Source organism: Megalops cyprinoides, chromosome 24 (genome assembly GCF_013368585.1).
Source record: "Megalops cyprinoides isolate fMegCyp1 chromosome 24, fMegCyp1.pri, whole genome shotgun sequence".
Classification (NCBI taxonomy): domain Eukaryota; kingdom Metazoa; phylum Chordata; class Actinopteri; order Elopiformes; family Megalopidae; genus Megalops; species Megalops cyprinoides.
The window spans coordinates 6,131,553-6,150,954 of NC_050606.1; the positions used below are offsets into that span (position 1 = coordinate 6,131,553).

At 45.3% G+C, this 19,402-nt stretch overlaps 1 protein-coding gene across 3 annotated transcripts in view; it reads left to right on the forward strand.

The window, feature by feature from the left end:
- Positions 1-19,402, forward strand: part of LOC118771380 (phosphatase and actin regulator 1-like) — a 69,081-nt gene that overhangs the window by 29,170 nt on the left and 20,509 nt on the right. The window contains exons 1-2 of one of the 3 annotated variants that reach the window (XM_036519359.1): positions 4,536-4,944; positions 9,220-9,384. In XM_036519359.1, coding sequence (XP_036375252.1) covers positions 4,695-4,944; positions 9,220-9,384 — 415 coding nt within the window. In that variant the 5' untranslated portion in view covers positions 4,536-4,694. Of the gene's footprint in view, positions 1-4,535; positions 4,945-9,219; positions 9,385-19,402 lie in introns of those variants that run through there. The other 2 variants (XM_036519360.1, XM_036519361.1) reach the window with 2 other exon arrangements.

A 19,402-nucleotide genomic window follows, 5' to 3' on the forward strand; every position in this document is an offset into this window, starting at 1 on the left:
AGAGAGAGAGACAGAGATAGGCTAATGCATATTATCATTCACTTACAGTACAGGGATGGGGGAAGAGAGAGGGAGAAACTAGGGAAAGATGCTGCACTTTCCTGTTGACTTTATTTATAGCACAGATGGAGAAAGAGAGAGGGAGAAAGAGGACAGAGAAAGAGAGAGGGAGATGGAGATAGGCCTTGGCACATTATCATTCACTTACAGTACAGGGATGGGGGAAGAGAGAGGGAGCAAGAGGGACGAGAGAGAGAGAGACAGGCTGTGGTACATTATCATTCACTTACAGTAGAGGGAAGGAAGAAGAGAAGGAGAAACTAGCAAAAGATGCTGCACTCTCCTGTTCACTTTACTTACAGTACAGAAGGAGAAAGAGAGGGAGGGAGAGAGACAGAGAGGGGGAAGCTGATGGGAGTGACCAGTCCGCAGTGCTGTCAGTAACTGTCTGAGGCTCTAATGTGAAGAGGAGACAGCACCCATTTATGACTCTCATCAGGCTCTATCTTCTGCCCTCCTCTCACCACCATACTTAGAAGTGAGCGCCTGTGTTTGTGTGTAAGCATTGATGCTTTGAGGAACGCAAGTTTTACATTCAAAAGGTAATTCCAGGTATATTTGACCTCAGCGCAGTAGGGCAGCCCTGCAGTAATGATGAGTCCAGGTTCCCCCTTTCATTGCCTCAGCCTGATTTGATAAGCGTGAGGTCACGCTCACATGTGCACGCTTGCTTTGCAGGGCCTCCATTGATCTCTCGTCTTCAAACTCTAGGGCACACGAGGACAACTGCGACTCGCATCAAAGAGGCAGCGGAGCACACTGCATCAGTTGAAAAGGTGGTTTACGGTTTGATCACAACTGCGATTCAACCGCAACCATCTCAACTCCTATCCTCCACCCACTTTAACATCCACACAAAGGACTGAGCCCCGTGGAAAATCCTCATTGCTCATGTTGTGCTGAGCTGAGGGAATTACGCTCCTTCACTACACACACACCACGAATTACAAATTAGTAAGATACTCTGGTCACGATCAAATTCAACTGTGCGTTTTGTGCACGGGAATAAGTGAAAGGTAGATGAGAAACACTTTTGTAAAGCATTAACAGGTGACTCTCTCCTCAGTCTCTGCTGACAGACACTCCCCCTGAGAAGCAGTGACAGTCTATGTCTGGTCGAGGCCCATCTGTTCAGCAGGGGGACACTTTGTCCCTCATGCTGGGACAGTGACTGGGTCAACAGCCTAGCAACGCCACACGGCACCGCTGCCAACAGTGCAGATCACATTTCCCGACACCCAGGACAAGCTCTGTAAATCTTTACTGCCTGGGGAGGCCGTTCTGGCTCCCTCGCAGGTGTGATTGATAGCTTTTGGTTCAGGAGGAGGTCGGGCAGAGGACGATGTAGCCCGGGATCAGCCCGGTGCTAAGCCACTGCCATCCCACAACCTGGGACACGGACATGTTCCCTATCCAGGATCCAGGCAAACGGTGTGACAAGGAGGAGGGTGAACCCAACTGCAGAAATGACTCGGGACACTAGAGGTTTGCTTAAAAAAAGATAAAGTTACCTTTACTGGAGAGTCGGGAGAAACAAAACAGGCTTGGTGTAAGAGTACACACACACACACACAGACAAAAAGACGGACATGCTAAATGAGACATAGAACACAGGAAATCATGTGGCCATCTGGTGGACAACCCGGGAAGCAGCACCTACATCCCTGACAAATGGTGTGTCTTGAAATGAAAAGTGTGGGTTTTTTTGTGGAGCTCTCTCCTGTTTCCTGGCATCTGGACACATCCGCTGCGGCAGGCGCTTTGTCCTGTCACAGAGTGCAATGGTGTTCTGAAAGTGTACAGCCTGTTCAGTAGAAAACGTCTGCATACAATAGCCTGCAAGTCTTGTAAATGATTTTAGAACATGCTTGGAGTGAGTGCAGCAGTATGGTGTAGTAGTAAGGAGCAGGACTCATAACTGAAAGTTTGCTGGTTAGATTCCCCACAGTGGCACCGCTGCTGTACCTTTGGGCACTTAACCCACAATTGCCTCAGTAGATTTCCAGCTGTATAAATGAATAACATGTAAAAATTGTAAGTCACTATGTAAATCGCTGTGGCTAAGAGCTTCTGCTAAATGGCAGTAACTGCAGGAAGTAACTGTCCATAGTTTAATAAGCACTGTGCCAAAGTCCTATGGTAAAGAAAAGAGCCTATGCTTTTGGATACCTACAGCACGTACCGTAAGCAAGGAGTTAATCCACCTCATTTGTGTCCCTCTCTCAATACTCCACCGACACCGACAACACCACCAGCCACTGGCACGGCTGTATCTCTGTGTACTTATTAAACAGTGATGTGAACATCCTGTGCCACTAAAATCATTAAATCCGGGCCATGACGCTCCCAGCGCTATCCTTCCTTATCAACATGAATGCTGTGTGGGACATCAGATGCCGAGAACATTGTGTTAGGTAAAAAACGGGACAAAAGGGTGGATTGTAATCGGGGGAGGGGGGGGGGGGGGAGACTCACCCAAACTGAGGCTCAGGAAAGTAGCATTTTGCTGATCGCCAGCCTTTCTTGAAGTTGGTTTCAAAAACAATCAGGGCCACACGCCTGCAATGCCAGACAAAGGCCCTATTACAATTTTAGCTGTGCTGGAAATGACCTAATTCACAGTCATTTCAATGGTTTCTGTGGCAATTTGTAACATTGACCGATAAACTAAAAGAGGGCAAGTGTTTCTTGGGACATATAAGTGATGTGACATCAATCCTATTGCACTGCTACAGCGTAACTGCAAGGCTGAGCTTGTTTTGCCTAAATTTGGGAAGTATCAACAAGTTGGTACCAACAAGTTGCAAAATGTATAACGAATACGAAAATGACATATGTCAATCAAAGATCAAAGATATTTTTTAGTTCCCTGCGTAGTATATATGGTCCATGCAAGGGTCTGGGGCAGAAGTCATACTAGGGGCATTTGTGAAAATGTGCAATGAATCCATTTATTCCTGTGTCAGATATATGTTCATTCCATAACTTGAGCAGGTTTTTTAAATACACTAGAGGACATTAAAAGACCTTGCTGAATCATGTTATTGATGCACTTTCATCTTCTACATCGCTGTCTGCAATTTTCAGTTTCAGGTTCAGGTCAGGTGAATAATTTCTCCCAAGAAGACCAGTTATAGTCCGAAAAGTATCTGCATTACGAAACCATCTTAAATATGATATAAAACATTGTTCCTAAACATTACTTCCCGTGGAAGATCAATTTAAAATGCAGAATGTGAAAACGAGACAGTGTTACACCCTATCGGAGCTGGAAAATGAACCGTCTGTTCCCGGTTTCCTAGACTTCCTTTGAAGTCTCTGAAATGAACAGAACTTCATCCTCAAATGGATCAAAGGCGTGCACTCCCCGAAAAAGCCATCTTAAAACACAATTGCAAGACCGTGGTATAAATTATAATTAAGTCCTGGGTATATGCGTATGCTATATCTGGATTTGCCGTGTGGAAGAGTAGGTAAACAAATTTGCAGATTACTTCAACGTATTTCATTCGCCCGGTGATCCAGCGTGGTCGAGCGGGCAAGGGCGCGCACTGGCTTCAGATAAAGACTCCTGATCTGAACTCGTCTTCTAGAAATATGACTTCGCTGCCGTGTTGATAAGGCTTCTCATCCAGGCTGCCAGTCTGAGATAAGTCTGTTTTTCAGCTTGATGCCCAATCGCTGTGTGCGCTGTATATTTGTTTATTTATTTATTCATTCCTGTGTTCCTGTTCTTGTTGTGCCCGTGATATGACGGTGCTCAAGTATCAGCAAATTCGCTGAGAATTTAAGGTTTCATAATGCATCCGCTCTCATGGTGAGATGGATTCATAGGTGTGGTACACAGACAACATGTTAAACGCGTTAATGATGCTAATTGGTAGAGGCACTTCAGCAAGGTCCGGAAATTTAAGACCATATCATTGTGCATGAGGAGTTTCATGTGAGAAATGTAGGCTTTATATGTGCTGTCTATAAACGTATATGTAAACATCTACTTGGCAGTCATAAACAGACGAAAGCTTAATGTATAGCTATAAATAGATCTTAAATAGCTTCAAATACAGATAAGGCTGTCCAGACAGTGTCCACATTCGTGGCTTAAAACGCCCTCCACAAGTACTATGGTAGAAAATAAAGTAGCTCTGTAGTTACATGCTTTTTGCTGTCGAGACTGCGATTGCATTCCACTCCTGTATTCTTTGGCAGCGTTGATCAGTGGTCAGCGAGCGAAGGTGGAGACCCGTTACTCATACACTCATGTGCAAGCGGACCTGCTGGTGGGAAAGGAGCGAGGGAGCATTTGTGAATCCGTGTTCAGTAAGGGAGGGGGTGCGGCTCTACATCACATCATTGAAATGATGTTCAAGGCTCGCTACGCCCGTAGTATCAGCCTGGCGTTTAAAGCGAGCAGAATCCCAGGTGTAGGATTGGGTGTGTAGGTGACGTCGGTGAAAGGCAACATCAAACGCGGCGCCGTAGACTCTGGGATTGGTTGAAACCGCTAGGTCAAGGGAGTCGATCGGAGTCAACCGCGAACCTTCGCGTTTATAACCCCCCTCCCCGTGTGGCTCCATCCCAGACGCAAATCCGTTTTCGTCTCTGCATGTTCGTGTCCGTCGGCTGGTTATCCCATGGCGGATTCCGCGCGAACCATAATGCACGGGACTTGGTTCACCACCGGGCAAAAGGACAGCGCGTCTGCGGGGATGACAGTGGAGAAGCCGAAAAAGAAAGCGTTTTACCTGGTCCGGATGAAATCTCTCAGCAACAAGAAGGAGACCGCAAACAATAACAACATGCCCTTCATGATCCATTGCCACATAGGCAAAGAGATCAAGCATATATGCAGCAACTGCAGCCGCGGGAATGAGGCGCGGGACGGTGAGTGAGCGGCGTTGTTTTGCTGGGGCTAGGAGCTGATGGAGTGTGTAGCGGAGAGCTAGCTTTTGAACCAAACACCATTTAATCTCGGTTCCTGTGCAAATATGCTACTCGGCAAGTGAGCTAGCTGGCCTAACGCAAAGAGGAAAAGGGCTGTTTTGACAGTAGACGCCCTGCAGATCTTTTGAGGGAAAAGACGCAGGAGATTAGCCAAGTGTGTTTTATTTAAGGCGTTGTAGGCTACTGCCTAGGCTAGGCGGTTGTTAATGCAATAAGGTGGCTAAAATTGCTACATGATCGCTAGTCCCCTAAAAGCTCACCAGTTTATTTTGCAAGGCTGTTTTGCATAGCTCTGTTAGTGCAAAGCTGCAAATGCAAATAGCAAAACTGATAAATACATAGCTTAATCTACTTAACCCACCTTGCTTAAGTAGTTAGCTTGCTACCTCGGCTATGTACCGCATGCTGACATAATAATCCCGAATGTAGATATATTTAATTTGACTAAACACACACGATGATACCTTTTTTGATACTGTCAATGGGTAAAGATTTCATTGAACTGAGAGGAGTTTGTAAAAAAAAAAAAAAAAAAAAATAGTTTTTGTTGTTGAGCACCACCAATATTAGTGTATGTATGTGCGTGTGATTTGTTTGTATATACATATTTATACTGAAACACACTATGTTAAAGTAGTTTTTTTGTTTGTTTTGTTAGAACAACACATTACATAAGCATTCCAAAATTCCATTTTCAACTATACGACTTACCACGATTTTATTTTATTTAACGGTTTATAGCTCCTCGGTGATCCCATCAACTGTTAAATGCATTAGTAAAAAAAATAAATAAATAAATAAAATCAGCTATGTTGCCTATTCGATGGATACAAAACGTCAGTGGTGCTGTTGGTCTCTGCGACTCAACGAACACTTACAGCAGAAAACCGCAATTTTAGGAATGTTATCCTGGACTGGAAAAGTTAATTTTTATGGTGGGTCAAGTTGCCTCGATTAAGAATTAATGAAAGGAGCGCAAAAGACGTTCTGTGTTGTGAAAGTTGTATTGTTTTGGTCTGTTTCTACTGAATCCAGTGGGGAAATGTCAAAAGGACAAAAGGTCTTAAGCACAGTGCACTCTTACGGACCTGTAACAAAAATGGTCACCCAAATCGAGTTGGCGGTGTTAACGTTCTGTTGTGTTGTCCTTTTGGCCACACGCCTACTACGTAAAATGCCCGAGAATTTAATCTCGATGCTATGTCAGAGGAGTAAAGCAAATCAATTGAACGTTGGGTGTGAATGCGTTTAAGTTATTAACGATTAACTTGATCCACTACCCCCCCCCCCCCCCCCCCCCCCCGCCCCATGCCAACCTGCTGTCTGGACTGTGTGACTCATTAATACGCTGAAGAATTTCCTAAATATTCTTTAGCCACCGCAGGAGTGCTTTGCGGCAGCCCACTTCACACGTTGGCTTTACCCCCCCCCCCCCCCCCGCGATACGGGGGTGAGCATTATGTGTCCTTTTAAGATCTTGGAGCCCAAACCACACTGAAAACAACTACATCGTCTGCAGTTTCCGTGCCTGATTCATACCTTCAACTAAATGGCCATAGATTGACTCGTACTAAACAGTGTACTTGGTAGATACCAGTTAAGCATTTTTTGTGCTAATGAATTTGCTTTAATATTTCATCCTCTGAATCTTGGTATAATCGGGAAACCGCGTAATCTCTTAAAACTTGTTCAAAAGTTTAGCATTTACCGGGGCCGTTTGGCATGTTTTTCGCAGTAGTAGCGAAAACGATTCCTGTCACTTCCAATTTTGAGTCTTCTGAAACAAAACGCAGGGCGCCTGTTATCTTTCGCTAAAGTAGGTTACATAGGGAAAAAATCTCATTTTGTAGAATGCTTTGAAACTCATTAGCTCGTGTGATCTTTATCTTCTTGGAATGCATAGGAGGAGGTACAGATGCAAATCGTGGCCTATATAACGCCATAGCACTGTAGAAATGCTAATGTAGAAATACCACAGTGTTCAGTAATTGGTACTTCACTACTTTGTCAGTAGTACCATGGAATACCGAATCGGTGCGTTGGAGTAAAATTCTTTGTGTCCTTGCCTCTAGGGAAATTTTGCCATTTGTGAGCATGTACACATTTCTGCTTTAGTTTTCACTGTGGCTTGGATGTGAGATGTGGCCTCTTTCGTCTTGTGCTGGTCAGGTGATCACCTTGATGTTTCACTTCACCCCTGAACAGGAAGTCACTTTGAGGTTTACCTTTGTCCAATGATTTCATTCCCACTCGCATGGAAAGGTCATGAGCATCAGAATTGCTCGGCGACTGTTCACATCCACTGATCCGTTTTATCTGGATAGGCCGATGGTGAGTGCAAAGAGTGAGAGAAGCCCATCCACAAGATATAAAGATTAGATCAGTGCAGTTTTGTGGGACAAATCAGATTCCCATGAATGCAACGAAAAATGAATGCTATAGAGGATAGGAACTAATGTTAGAATTATCAGAACTGTCAATGTGAAATATGCTCTTCCTTAATGGAAACCGATGCTCTAGGAATTGAGATCACCAAATTGTTGAGTTGAACTGAGAAGAACTATGCTTTCTCTGTAGAAGTCATCACAGAAGCATATTAAGGAACCCTTGATCTTAAATTTTAGTTCTCCAGGATTTAAGGAAGCCATTCTCATCACCTTTAATGTTCGGACCTCTAGAGATGCTGTTCTCTGTAAGGATAAGATCAGGGATTGCGGATAAAGATGTCGGTCCCATTAACATTTTGCATTCCAAGCACCACCCCCAACACACACACACACTGTAACACTGACATCATTGCTAGTGTGCATGTCTCCCACTGGGGTGCTGCTGCTGTACCCTTGGGCAAGGTACTTAACCCACAGTTGCCTCAGTAAATATCCAGCTGTACAAATGGACGATCGTCCGCTGCTATAGTCTCTCCTCGTTTCGGCCTCTTCCCTCGCATGCAGACCCCAGAGTGCAACACGGCTGCTGGCGTTGCCTGCTGAGGGTCACAGAAAGGAGAAGTCGCTGAAGGTCGATGCTTGGGATGGCAGTTGGAGAGATTCGATCCCCCATTCCTCAGGATCACTTCCTGTCCTCCGGGAGTCCCCCTCTAGCAAAAATCTGGGTCGTTTCCGTCATTCGGAGGTGGCTGAGGATGGGAGGCGCTGCTCTGTCAGTTCTGAGGCCTGCTTTGTGTGTGGAAGCTCTCGTGTGTTGGCTTGGCTGTTGTGCGTTGTGCGTTAAGCACAGAATCAAAGCCGCAAGTAGGGAGGATATAACTTTGATCGCCCTGCTAACAACAGGCCTATGGCGTGTCCTCTTCCACATGCAAAGTGCCAATTGCAGCCATGGTGAATGAACTCTAGGAAGGTGGATTTTGCTTTGAGAGATGTTTGAGATTCAGTTAGTTTAGGTGTCTCAGTTTAAACGGAGAAGGGAATAACCTAATGGAAATGAGCATGGCACCCCCCCCTCCTTGTACCTGTATTTCTCTTTTGTGGATTTGTTGTTATTGTGTTCAGTCATTCTTTTTGACATTTTCATGTTAGGCCTCACTCCCTGTCCGTCTTCCGGCTTGCACAAAGGTCTCTGTGCAAATGTCAGTGTATTCACAGGTAATTATACAGACACTTTCTTTGTCAGCACTTAGCCTGGATTCAGCCTTCCCATAATACTCAAGTCAGTGCAGCTTTGCTTCAGAAGCTCCATGAGACTGGGAGACAACTCTCTGGTGAAATGTGTCCCTGTGTTTTGATGCAGATACATGCAGCCTTTTGTTAGGTCAGAAAATTTCAGTGCAGTACCCAGAGACCGCCATCCATGCCTCCATATAAGAGTGTAGCAATTTCTGGCTGCTCCAGATTTCATTTTGTCCCTGAAAGTATATCACAGTCAATTTGCAAATGTTAATTTTGAGCTGTTAATTGACTACTGATCTACATTTAAATCTTAGATCTGGATCTTGAAAGTGAGTAAAATGGTGAAAGAAATGTTTGGTATACGGCCAGGAAAATTTATTGAATTATTAATGATTATTTTAGTTTTTTTTTCCACTTTTCTTTAATTTACCTCTTGGTTTCTGCCCCTTAAAACCGTCTGTGAAGGGTGCCCTATTGGTTCAGTGTGATTTTTTTTTTTTTTTTTTTTGGTTTGGTTGATCTGACCACAACGTTGCGTTCATTATAACTGACCGCATGCCTTCTCCCCCCGCCCCTCCCTCCCCACCAGCAGAGGAAGCTGAGAGGCTGGCAGCGATGCGCTCGGAGTCCCTCGTACCCGGGACCCACACTCCACCCATCCGGAGGCGGAGCAAGTTTGCCACCCTCGGACGCCTCTTCAAGCCCTGGAAGTGGAGGAAGAAGAAGAGCGAGAAGTTCAAGCAAACCTCTGCAGGTAAGACCGCACTCTCCCCCTCCCCCCCCCCCTCCGTTTCTCTCCCCCTGTCCGTGTTCCCCTCTCTCTCTCCCCTCCTCTTCCTCTCCTCTCATCTGTGTTATCCCCAGGCCGTTTGCTGTTTGTTTGCCTAAGCCTCCTCCTAAGCCTCTCCCTAATGCCTTCTCCTGGAGCCTGACCAACACGTTCACTTGCTGGGAGTTGTTGGCTGCTGGGAATTGTTCAGTAGATGTACTAGTAGCATGATGTTCCAGCACTGCTTGGCTTTGAAGTCCATGTGCTGAACTGTGAGATTCCCATTACACTGAAGCAAGTGATTGGGGGATGGGGGGCGGGGGTGGGGGGGGGGGGGGGGGCTTATGGCAAAAAAAAGTAACTGACTAAAAAAAGAACAAGGTTATTGGTGGAGCTGGACATTGATTGGTGGAAAGTGCAGACATTTCATAAGGTGTTCTGCTTTAGGGGGATATAAGGTGACCGGAGGCCATGTCAGCGCTGGGTTTCATTTGATTCTGTTTTTATTTGTTTTCGGATGAATGAGTCTCATCACGGGTCTTCAATGAGTTCAGTAATTGACCAAGAGACGATAAAGCCAATGATGAGTCTGTGTGGGATTAGAGTCCTTTTCGTCTCCTCAGCAAAGATAGAGGAGGGCAGAACTGCAGGATGTGATAACTTTCCCGAACATTTTATCCAACTGTAGACCTTAAACTCGGGTGAACTCTGTGTTCTCCATATTTTCATATTTCAGCAGTCCTGAGCGACTCTTAAAGCCTTGCAGCACTAGAAGCAAAACATTTGCCTTCCTGCTAGATAAATAATGTACATTAGCATATCTTGTACACATTAATTATTTGTTACATATTTAAGAGTCTATGAAAACCTGCATGTCATGAAAGATTATTCATCAATATTATTAACATCTCCGTCTGGCCGTGTGAGGGAGGCTGGATCTCTCTACAGCAAGGCATTTATATCCAAAGAACCTGAGTTTCTGCAGTGCTCTTGGGCGGTGTGGTGAATCAGGGTTTGATTTTTGAATATTGTATCTTGGGAACATTTGAATGTCAAAAGACCTGAAATGCACTAGCCTAAATTGCTGTAGGGGGACTGCAGGTTGTGGTTGCTGTGTGGAGTCATCATTGGTGCAGCTAGTATCTTTGCAACGATCCCATGCATAATCAAACAGGAGGGTCTGTGGTCCAGAGCGTTTGGAGGCAAAGCATTATGGGAGAAGCAGGAATAGTGCAGCACAGTGATGGGGGGGGGGGGGGGGGATATGAATTGTTGTGGATATCAGTGGTCGTTTTTTTTTTTTTTTTTGGTAATCCAGTGTTTGGGCCAGTGGAGCCAAAGACATTTTTCCACCCATGCCCAGTAGTTGTTCTGTTATGGTTGCTGTCATTGCTGTTGCTGTTAATATTAACAAATAACGCATTCCTTTAATGAGGGGCTGAGTGAGTCCACCACAGTGGATGTGCTCTGTGTGAACCTGGGTGGGGGACCACAGAGGGGTGTGAGGAAAGCGGAAGAGGACTGTAGCGCTGTGTGTTTGAGGCTATGGTCACTCGAGTAGCAGTATTGCCTCAGTCTCAGGTCCGTGCATTCGGAGGCCGCTAATTAAAAATAAACCGCCTTCTGTCTTGCGCCGAGTGTGTGCGAACATGGAGGAGCCCCTTTCCCGAAGGCTGTCTCTTCAAATTCTTTCTCGTCCTGCAGTTTGTGATGTCTTAATTAGGACATGCATTGAAATCCAAAAAAAAAAAAAAAATCATACACAATGAGATTTTTTTTTTCATGTTCCACTGTACCGTGTATAAAATACAAATATTCTAGCATATGGTATATTTTTATTGTGTCATTGTTACGGGTGAGAGGCTCTGAATGACAAAAACTACAAACTATGCAGCATTTATAGGCTTGAGAAGAAGGGATCGATTTCTCTTAATTTCTTTTTACATGAAAATGTTTAACAAAAACTGTACTTTGGAAACTCATTTTTATTAAAAGCTAAAGGAAAGGTCATAGTCATAATTGCTTTTAATAAGAAGAGGATGTATGTATGTTATTCTTGAAGATGAAATGTTACCTGTATATTTGTTTATTTTGCATCCATCCAATCCTTCAGTTTGTTTTTCCGTTGAACCGATTTAAAATTCAAAAGCTGTAGACACACCAGCCGTTTGCAGCGGATGCCTCCAGGCCTAGAAAGATTTAAAAGTGACTCATAATTTCTTGTAAATGTGAAATAAACACCCTTGGCTGCATCCCTAACGTTTGTCAGTCCAGAATGCACATTTCAACCCCCTCGCGATTGTTGACTCACTGGTAAAGCGATTGTGTGCCTCTCACTGCTGCTCCAAGTCGACTCTCACCGTCTGTCCCTCTGCCAGGACTTTTCGCCATCATCAGCGATCGCTTTTTCAGCCAGATCGGTTCAGGGACACAGGGTCAATCCAGACAGGCTGCATCCCGTGTGTGTATGTATGTGTGTGTGTGTGTGGTGCGTGCGGTGTGTGCACGCGTGGTGTGTGAGCACACGCGGGCGTCTGCTATGTTTAGATGCGCTACTGCTTAGATGTCAGGGGGATATTGTGCCCTACATATCTCCTTTTTTTTTTTTTCTCTCGCACCCACATTTGTGCAGATCTGGGCCAGTGATGTCATCTCAGGTCTTTACTAAGGTTTCCACCTCCCTGAGGAGTGCATGGGGGGGGGGGGGGCGTGTTGGTTTTATCAGCTTTTTGGATGCATTTGAACCAACTGCAGGTGAGCGTGCATTGTGTATGAGGAAAAAAGCAATACATGCTTTTGTCTTTTTTTTTTTTTTTTTTCCATCCTTCACCACTTTAAAACCAAAGTTCCTCTGCAACGACGTGTCCATAGCAGGCATGATTTTTTGCATCGTTTCCCTAGCAGCAGTGCCCACCAGCGGGTGAATTCATGATGGGTCCATCTCACCCTTACACAGTGGAGACCTGCAAACAGTGCAGCTGTAATGGAGCCAGTCGCATAGCAGTGAGAACATTCTGTCGTGACAGTAGGAGGCAGTGTGGAAAACACTACATATTCTTTTTTGTAAGTTTTGTTTATTTAGTTTATTTATTTATTTTTTTACACCAAGCAGAAATCATCACTGGGGCTGGAGCTGCATCATAAGTGATCATAGCTCACTTCCTCACTTCCGGTTTGATCTACCATGTAGATATACTGTTTTTTTTTTTTTCCCCTGGGATACATGCCTCTGGTTAGCTTTTCACCAGGCCTCTCTCAGTCTCTGGACCAGGTTGCCTTCAGTTGCAAATGGAATGTTGGCGAGGAATGAATTCGCCCCTGATTTATTTTTACTGTTTACAACCGAAGCAGTTTATTTGAAGGGGAGACAATTTACCATCCCCTTTACTGTATGCAATTTTTCATCCTCTCATGTATTTTCTGCAATAATAATAAGTAATGCAATATTTCAGATTTCCACCGGACTGTTCCATTTTTTTTAAGCCATATTGCTGACATGTTCCAGTCCAGTGCGGTGGTTTTTGGCCTCTGGTTTTTGTTGGTTGTGGCATGCCCCCGGTTGTTGTACTGGGTATCATTACGAATATGGCGCTGATGGATCAGGCCTGGCTTTGCACAGTCCCTGCCAGTGGTTGGGACGCATGAGCAGGGGATTATCCAGGGAACAGGCTGTGGAGATGAGCCCGCCCCCGGTCGTGTGCCACAGTGGCAGTTGTGCCAACCCTGGCTATACTGCTCCCCCATGGGGCATGATTGGGGGGGGGGGGGGGTCATCATGCTGTCCCAGTGCCAGCCTCTCGCTCGTGCCTAGGCCGTAATCCTGTCCCGCCACATCGGCATGGCTCTCAGATGGAGCGGACAGACACGGGGTCAGGAGGTCAGAGGGAAATTTTAGGTCACCGGCGCTCGACCCTTTTACTAAAGCAGGCTCTGCTTACATCCCAGAATGCTGCACAGGGCATAGAAACAACAAACGAGAAAGCACTGTTATTATTGGCTGTCCCCTGTTTCATATATTTACCACAGGACCTGATTGGCCGCTCTGTTGGTCCCATGCTGTTTATTGGGCCCCTCCTCCAGTTGCTTCATCTGCAGTTGTACAATTGAGGTTTCTGTTGTGAGGGCAATCAAGATTGGTTGTGCGAAGCAGGTCAGACTCATTAAAAGAGTCATAGCTCAAGACTGTCACAGTATTCCTCTTTGTTTTCTCAGCTAAACAAAGTCTGTGACAGGCTTTATTTAGTTGTTACTACTCTTTGAACTATCAGCAGGATTCAAAAGGGGGCATGTAGGTTTTGTGGTAAATCGCTGTAACATCACTGCGAAAAGCGCATTCTCTAAGCTGGTGTGAAAGGCGCAGAATGGGTAAAAGTGTTTTCCCCTGAGCGGAAAGCTATCCTCTACAGAGAGTAGGGCCAAGGGTCAGCGGCGAGAAATCGGCTTATCTGGGGCGCAGTGGGTCTGAGCGCGTTCTTTATCGTAACGCATTCGAACGAGCGCCGAGCCCGGAGTTCCTCCATCGTTTGATAATCCTGTTTTTAGGTCTGGCCCCGGAGCAGCACCGCCCACACGTTTTGGAGCGCTCTCGAGTTCGGTCTACCCTCCCTTGGTTCTTAATGATCCACCTGGTCACCTGTCCCTTTTTGTAGGCCCTGCGGAAAGAACGACGGAAAGCACAACAATTGCTGCACTGTGCATAAATTGCTGTTGGTCCGTTCAGAATCACCTGGATCTCGGCTTACACCTGGGTCACCTGGATCTCGGTCCTACAGGACTCCATCACTCTTCTAGGTACTGGCACTGGCAGCAGTTTGGATTATGATCTGTCTGGCCTTTAATGGTAATGAGGTTTTTAGCTAAGCGCTCTCAAGCCTGTATCTAGACTGATATATCAGTCTATTAGTGTTATTGTGATAACAGAATGTCCCTGTTTTCCACCCTTGGACTTGTGAGAGACTCATATGGTGTCCTCCGCCTCCTAAGCTCATGTTCTGATGGAGCTGCTGATTCGAACGGTGATCGAAGTTTGACCTCAGCTGACTCTTATCTGCAGATGGATGTGTGCGGAATAAATGTCGGTTGTAACTGGGAGCGGTTCTTAAAGCAGCAGGGCCGTGCGTTTCAGTGTGGAATAATAATGCCGTGTCTGTTTTCGGAGGTGAGCGGCAGAAGGTTCCGGGGCTGTTTCAGCGGAATCGGTGGGACTCATCAGAAGGGTCTGATGAAAGCGTTCCCGCCAGTAGGTGCCTTCTAGACACGTTGTGCTGCCTCACAGCCACCAGATCGCGGGTCCCAGACTCCTCTCTGTTGTGCATTTCACAGGCAGAAGGGGTTCGGTTACAGGTGTTAGCGCAAATTCTTTGCTCTTCTTTGCTCCCAGCATGTCACAGAATGAAGGTTTGAGATGTCTTTCAGATTAAACGTGCCATTTGCTCCTCTGGATTAGCCTGTTAGGGAATCTTTAAGGGCTAATTTTATCATACATGAGCATTTGGAATCGGTGCATTTTGGTTTCAAACACGGCACGCAAATGTAACTTCTAATGCATCGATGTTAAAGTGGTTAAGGAGGTAGGTGTGGAACCCAGAGGTTTGATTTCCCAGGTGGGGCACTGTTGGTTTATGCTTGGGGAAAGGTACCAGTTGTATAACTGGATCACATTAAAAAAAAAAAATTAATGAATAAATGTTACCTATATGAGTCACCTACAGGAAGGTGTCTGCTAAGCCGATATAAGGTGACGTGCCGTGCCGAATGAAAGCTGTGAGCCTACAGCATCTTTAAACCTGTAGGATGCTGGAACGGCCGAAAGCATGAACGAGATCCGTGTGCTAACCAGCTGCTGCGAACTGCTGGCCAGGAGGGGTGCCAGGACGGTTTGTGGGTCTAGGATGGTTGCCGTTGACAACCGTTCCCCCTCCCGCCCTCCCTGGTGACCTTATTAAATTCGTGGTGCTAACGATGTAGGGACGATGAAGGGGCCAAGCCTGGTGGTGAGACAAAACGTCTCTGGTGACTACGCTTCTCTGTCCTTCCCTCCCTTTCCACACAAGTGACAACATTACGCGCATTCTGAGTTGGGCAAAAATAGCGAAAATGAGTTTTTAAAATGTTAAAAATGTTAAAATGTTTATTGTGTGCTTAAAATTAGCAAGAAATTAATATCTGTTACCTTTTTTTTGTTTTTACTTCAAACATCTTCATCCAGAATGGTTTACAACGGCAACTACTTTTCTGTTCATAAAAATGGAAAATTATGTGGAAAGGAATGGAAAAATTTAAACAGCCAATGTGTCCACAGGGATGCACTTTCAGTCTCAGGGCAGAATTCCAGTATCATCATCTCCTGATTCTTTATCCTTTTCACCTCAAGCGCTGTCATTTAGAAATATGAGGCCTAGCGTGTTTTTTGCGTTCTCCATTTTGTTGGAGTTACACACCATGTGCATCTGCAGTGTCTCACCTGGGATTTGAACTGGCATCTCTCTGGTTACAAATAGTTTCCCTTCCACTGTAGCACTTGAGCCTGGTGTGTGCTTGCTGTATGGCGGGGAGAAGACACTCCAGGAACAAACCAGCGATGAGTGTGGAAATGCCATTCTGCTTCTGGGTTGTTTTGGTGAGACCAGCTTTTATAGTTCATTTTAGTCAGTTTAATATCTATTGTACTTGTAGTGGTGGTCCTTGTGGTAAGGGCAGCAAAACCACAGCAGAACAAGGGCACTGCTGGTGGAGTTTGTTGCCAGTTGCCACATTGCATAACGGTGAGCTGCCCGCAGTGGCTTAGTGCTGAGAGTTATGTCATAAACCCATGTTGTGAGTACTTCACCCGTTTTGAATGAAATTAATCTCGTCGCGTACTGCTGCTCGGTGTGTTATGGCAGAACAGGCCGTTCAGGACCACTGCCATCGTTACTCAGCCTGGAGCAGGATTATTCTTTGAGCTTATTTGGGTTTTAGTCTCTGTTTTTTTTTTTTTTTCCCCCCTCCTCTCACAATATAAGTCTTATTCAAAAGGATAGACTCCCAGATGCATCAAGTAGATTGTGATTATGTGACTATTAATTCTGCCAATTTAGCAGAAGCCCTCTCCCCACATTCACAGGGAATTTTATTTTTTTTGTAATGCTTCTCGCATGTGACCGTTAATTTATGGCAGTCATGACCAATCTTGATTGACATCACCGCGGAAATTGTGTGACTGCAGATGGTGCGAAGTTCTGGGGGAGTTGCCCAATAAACTGGTTGGGACCAATCAGCTTTCACCAGTGCAAGGGCCAGGTGACATGAGGAGAGACCAGAGAGAGCTGAGAAATAACGCTGAACATTAATAACCAGCGTAGTGAAAGAGGGAGCAGTGTGAAAAGCACTATTGTGATGGAATACAGCTGTGTTCATTTATTTTGAGACCATTCTGACATGGTCTTGGGGTGTGGAGGGCATGTAGCGTGTGATCCGGGCTTTGTGACTGCAGCACAACCTCTGAAAATCACTAAGGCTACAGGTTCAACCAATCAGCTGGCCGGGCTAAAGACCCAGGTGCTCCATACAAGAAAGTAATTTTGCTCCTGTTAGTGACTGTAGGACGCGACATTACCTCCTCGACCAGACTTGCGGGCAGTACGCTGTGAGCTAATTGCAATGCAGTGTTTGACTGACACTTTCGCAAAGTGAAGCAGCTGTCTCCATTGAGACTCTGCTCCGAGACGCAGGGCACCCTGGGCTTTTGTTTTCACTCTGAACTTGACGGGAGGATCCTGCCTTGCGCACAGCTAAAGACATTATATTTGGCATTTGGCATTTTGCGTCATTGGTTTTGAGGGCGTTAAGTCAATGGTGAGCAAAATTTTGGGGGACCGTTTTAGGGGTTCTCTCCTTTCCTCAATGTTTCCCTGGATGTTTTTTTTTGTTTTTTTTAACCTCAGTGAGAGGTAGTCTGAAGCGGAGACCAGGAAAAAGCAGACAGGTGTGCTGTAAGGGGATGCCAGTGCCACACCCTAAATTGTTTCTGTCTCTTTTTCATACAGGACAGCTGCAGTCTAATTGGCACGTGTTGAGAACATTAAGGATTTTAATTTAATATAGCTGATTGGTTAAGCTCAAATATAAACACACAGTGTTACAAACAGAAATGCACACTGTTATTAGTACACTTGTGTTTTCTTAGAATCTCCTGGCTTTTTTTTTTTTTTTGTCTGCAGTTTGTGCAACGCAGACAGTTGATAGTGGCTAGCTAGTATTTCATTTCGTGTCACGTTAATGTGATGTTATAGGTGGTGAAGCATTCGATTGGATGGGTGAATTTATTCAGAAAGAAAAGAGTGGAATGTCAAAGAGAATCTGTCCAGAGTCACCTTTGTGTCCACACCGTGGTCACTGATTGGGTGCTGTGGACCTCTGATTACCACTGTAACGTGACTAGCCGCTAAATATGGTCATAGATTGTAAATGACCTTTGTGTGGATGGAGGAATACGGATTCAGACATGCCCAGCATTAAAGCATCGCTGTTGTAAAGGGAAGACGATCAAAAGATCAAAAGAGAGCTGGGCTGTGAGGGGAAAGCCAACATGCAGAGCGAGTTTCCAGGATCAGGTTTGAGGAAATTAATATTCTAGCCTCCTTGCTTGCTTCTTCCTCTCCGCCTTTATCAGTATGGCAGTATGGGAGTGATGACGGTATAAGTGATAGAATGTCCTCTGAAGTTTTGCAAAGACGTTGTAATAAGCTTATTTGCCCAGCATCCCTTATCGTAAAACATTGCTCTAAGGTACTTCCAGCAATACATTAACATTACTGTGTGACATCATTGCAGGAGGCGGGGTTGCAGCAGGTCCATCTTAATCCAGAATCTTCATTGCAGTCCAAGTTCTTTTTAGACGGCATAGTAAATGTAGCAGTTTTGTTTAATCTGAGGAGTATGGATGGTGATTGGAGTGCATTTTTGACTTGGATTTCTAAAGGATCTTAGGGATTAATGCTCCCTCCTTCTGTTATTAGATAGGATCAAGATCAACCTCAGCACAAGGAAGATTAGCAAATTAAACATCAGGCTTTGACAAGTGTTTTCCTTTTTTTCTTTTTCAAAACGCAAAATGACAAACATTTTGTAAAGGAGTGCAGACATGAACAGCAATTATGAGTGTCCATAGCAGACATCCTCCTCCAAGGCAAAAGCTAAAGCCTTTCGTAAGTTTTAAACACACACTTAAGCCTTTGAAACATGCTGTATTTTGTCTGCACTGAAGAAGCCTTGGTATCGAGGTCTCTGGGTGAACCACATGTAGTGGACGACATGTACCTTGTCACACAGCCAGCTGATTGGGTTACAGGACGAGCTACAAGTTCACCGTCCAGCGTCTAATGCTCTGAATCCCGGTCTGTGTCATTTTCAGTGAACATGTTACTGTTGAAAACAAACCGAAACAATTTTTATCGTGTCTCCATAGCCGCAAGCAGGCAAACGGCTTTGCATATCCTGTGACCCAGTTACATATGTTGATTATCTAATTTTTGTTTTTGCTCAGTCATTTGGGGTGAATTACCTTGCTTGAGGGTTCAAGCGCTGTGTCTTGGGTTGGGTTCATACCCAAGCCTTAGTTCTCCTGCTTTCAGTCTTTGTTGTACGCTGTCAACACTGACAGAGAGTTAATACCGACAGGAGCCTGTTTGACATGCTCTGAACAGTACTGACTGCCAGGGCCCAGGGGGAAATTTAGCGCAGCGCTCCCAAATCGGCCCATCAGAGCCTCATTTCACATTTTTAATTGGTTCCGTTTCGGCGGGGGGGGGGGGGGGGTGTGCGGATTTTAAATCGAGCGCCGGGTTACCGTTTCGGCTCGGCTCTCTGCACAAAATGTCAGATGGCTCTCCGCGCTAAAAATAGCACAGGAAACAGAGAAAGTGACGGCCACTTTTACATAATGCAGTGTCACAGGATGTTTCAGATGGCAGTACCTGCTGGGTTTTTTTTGGCGTTCAGCAGAGTTTGAAATCCTCTTTTG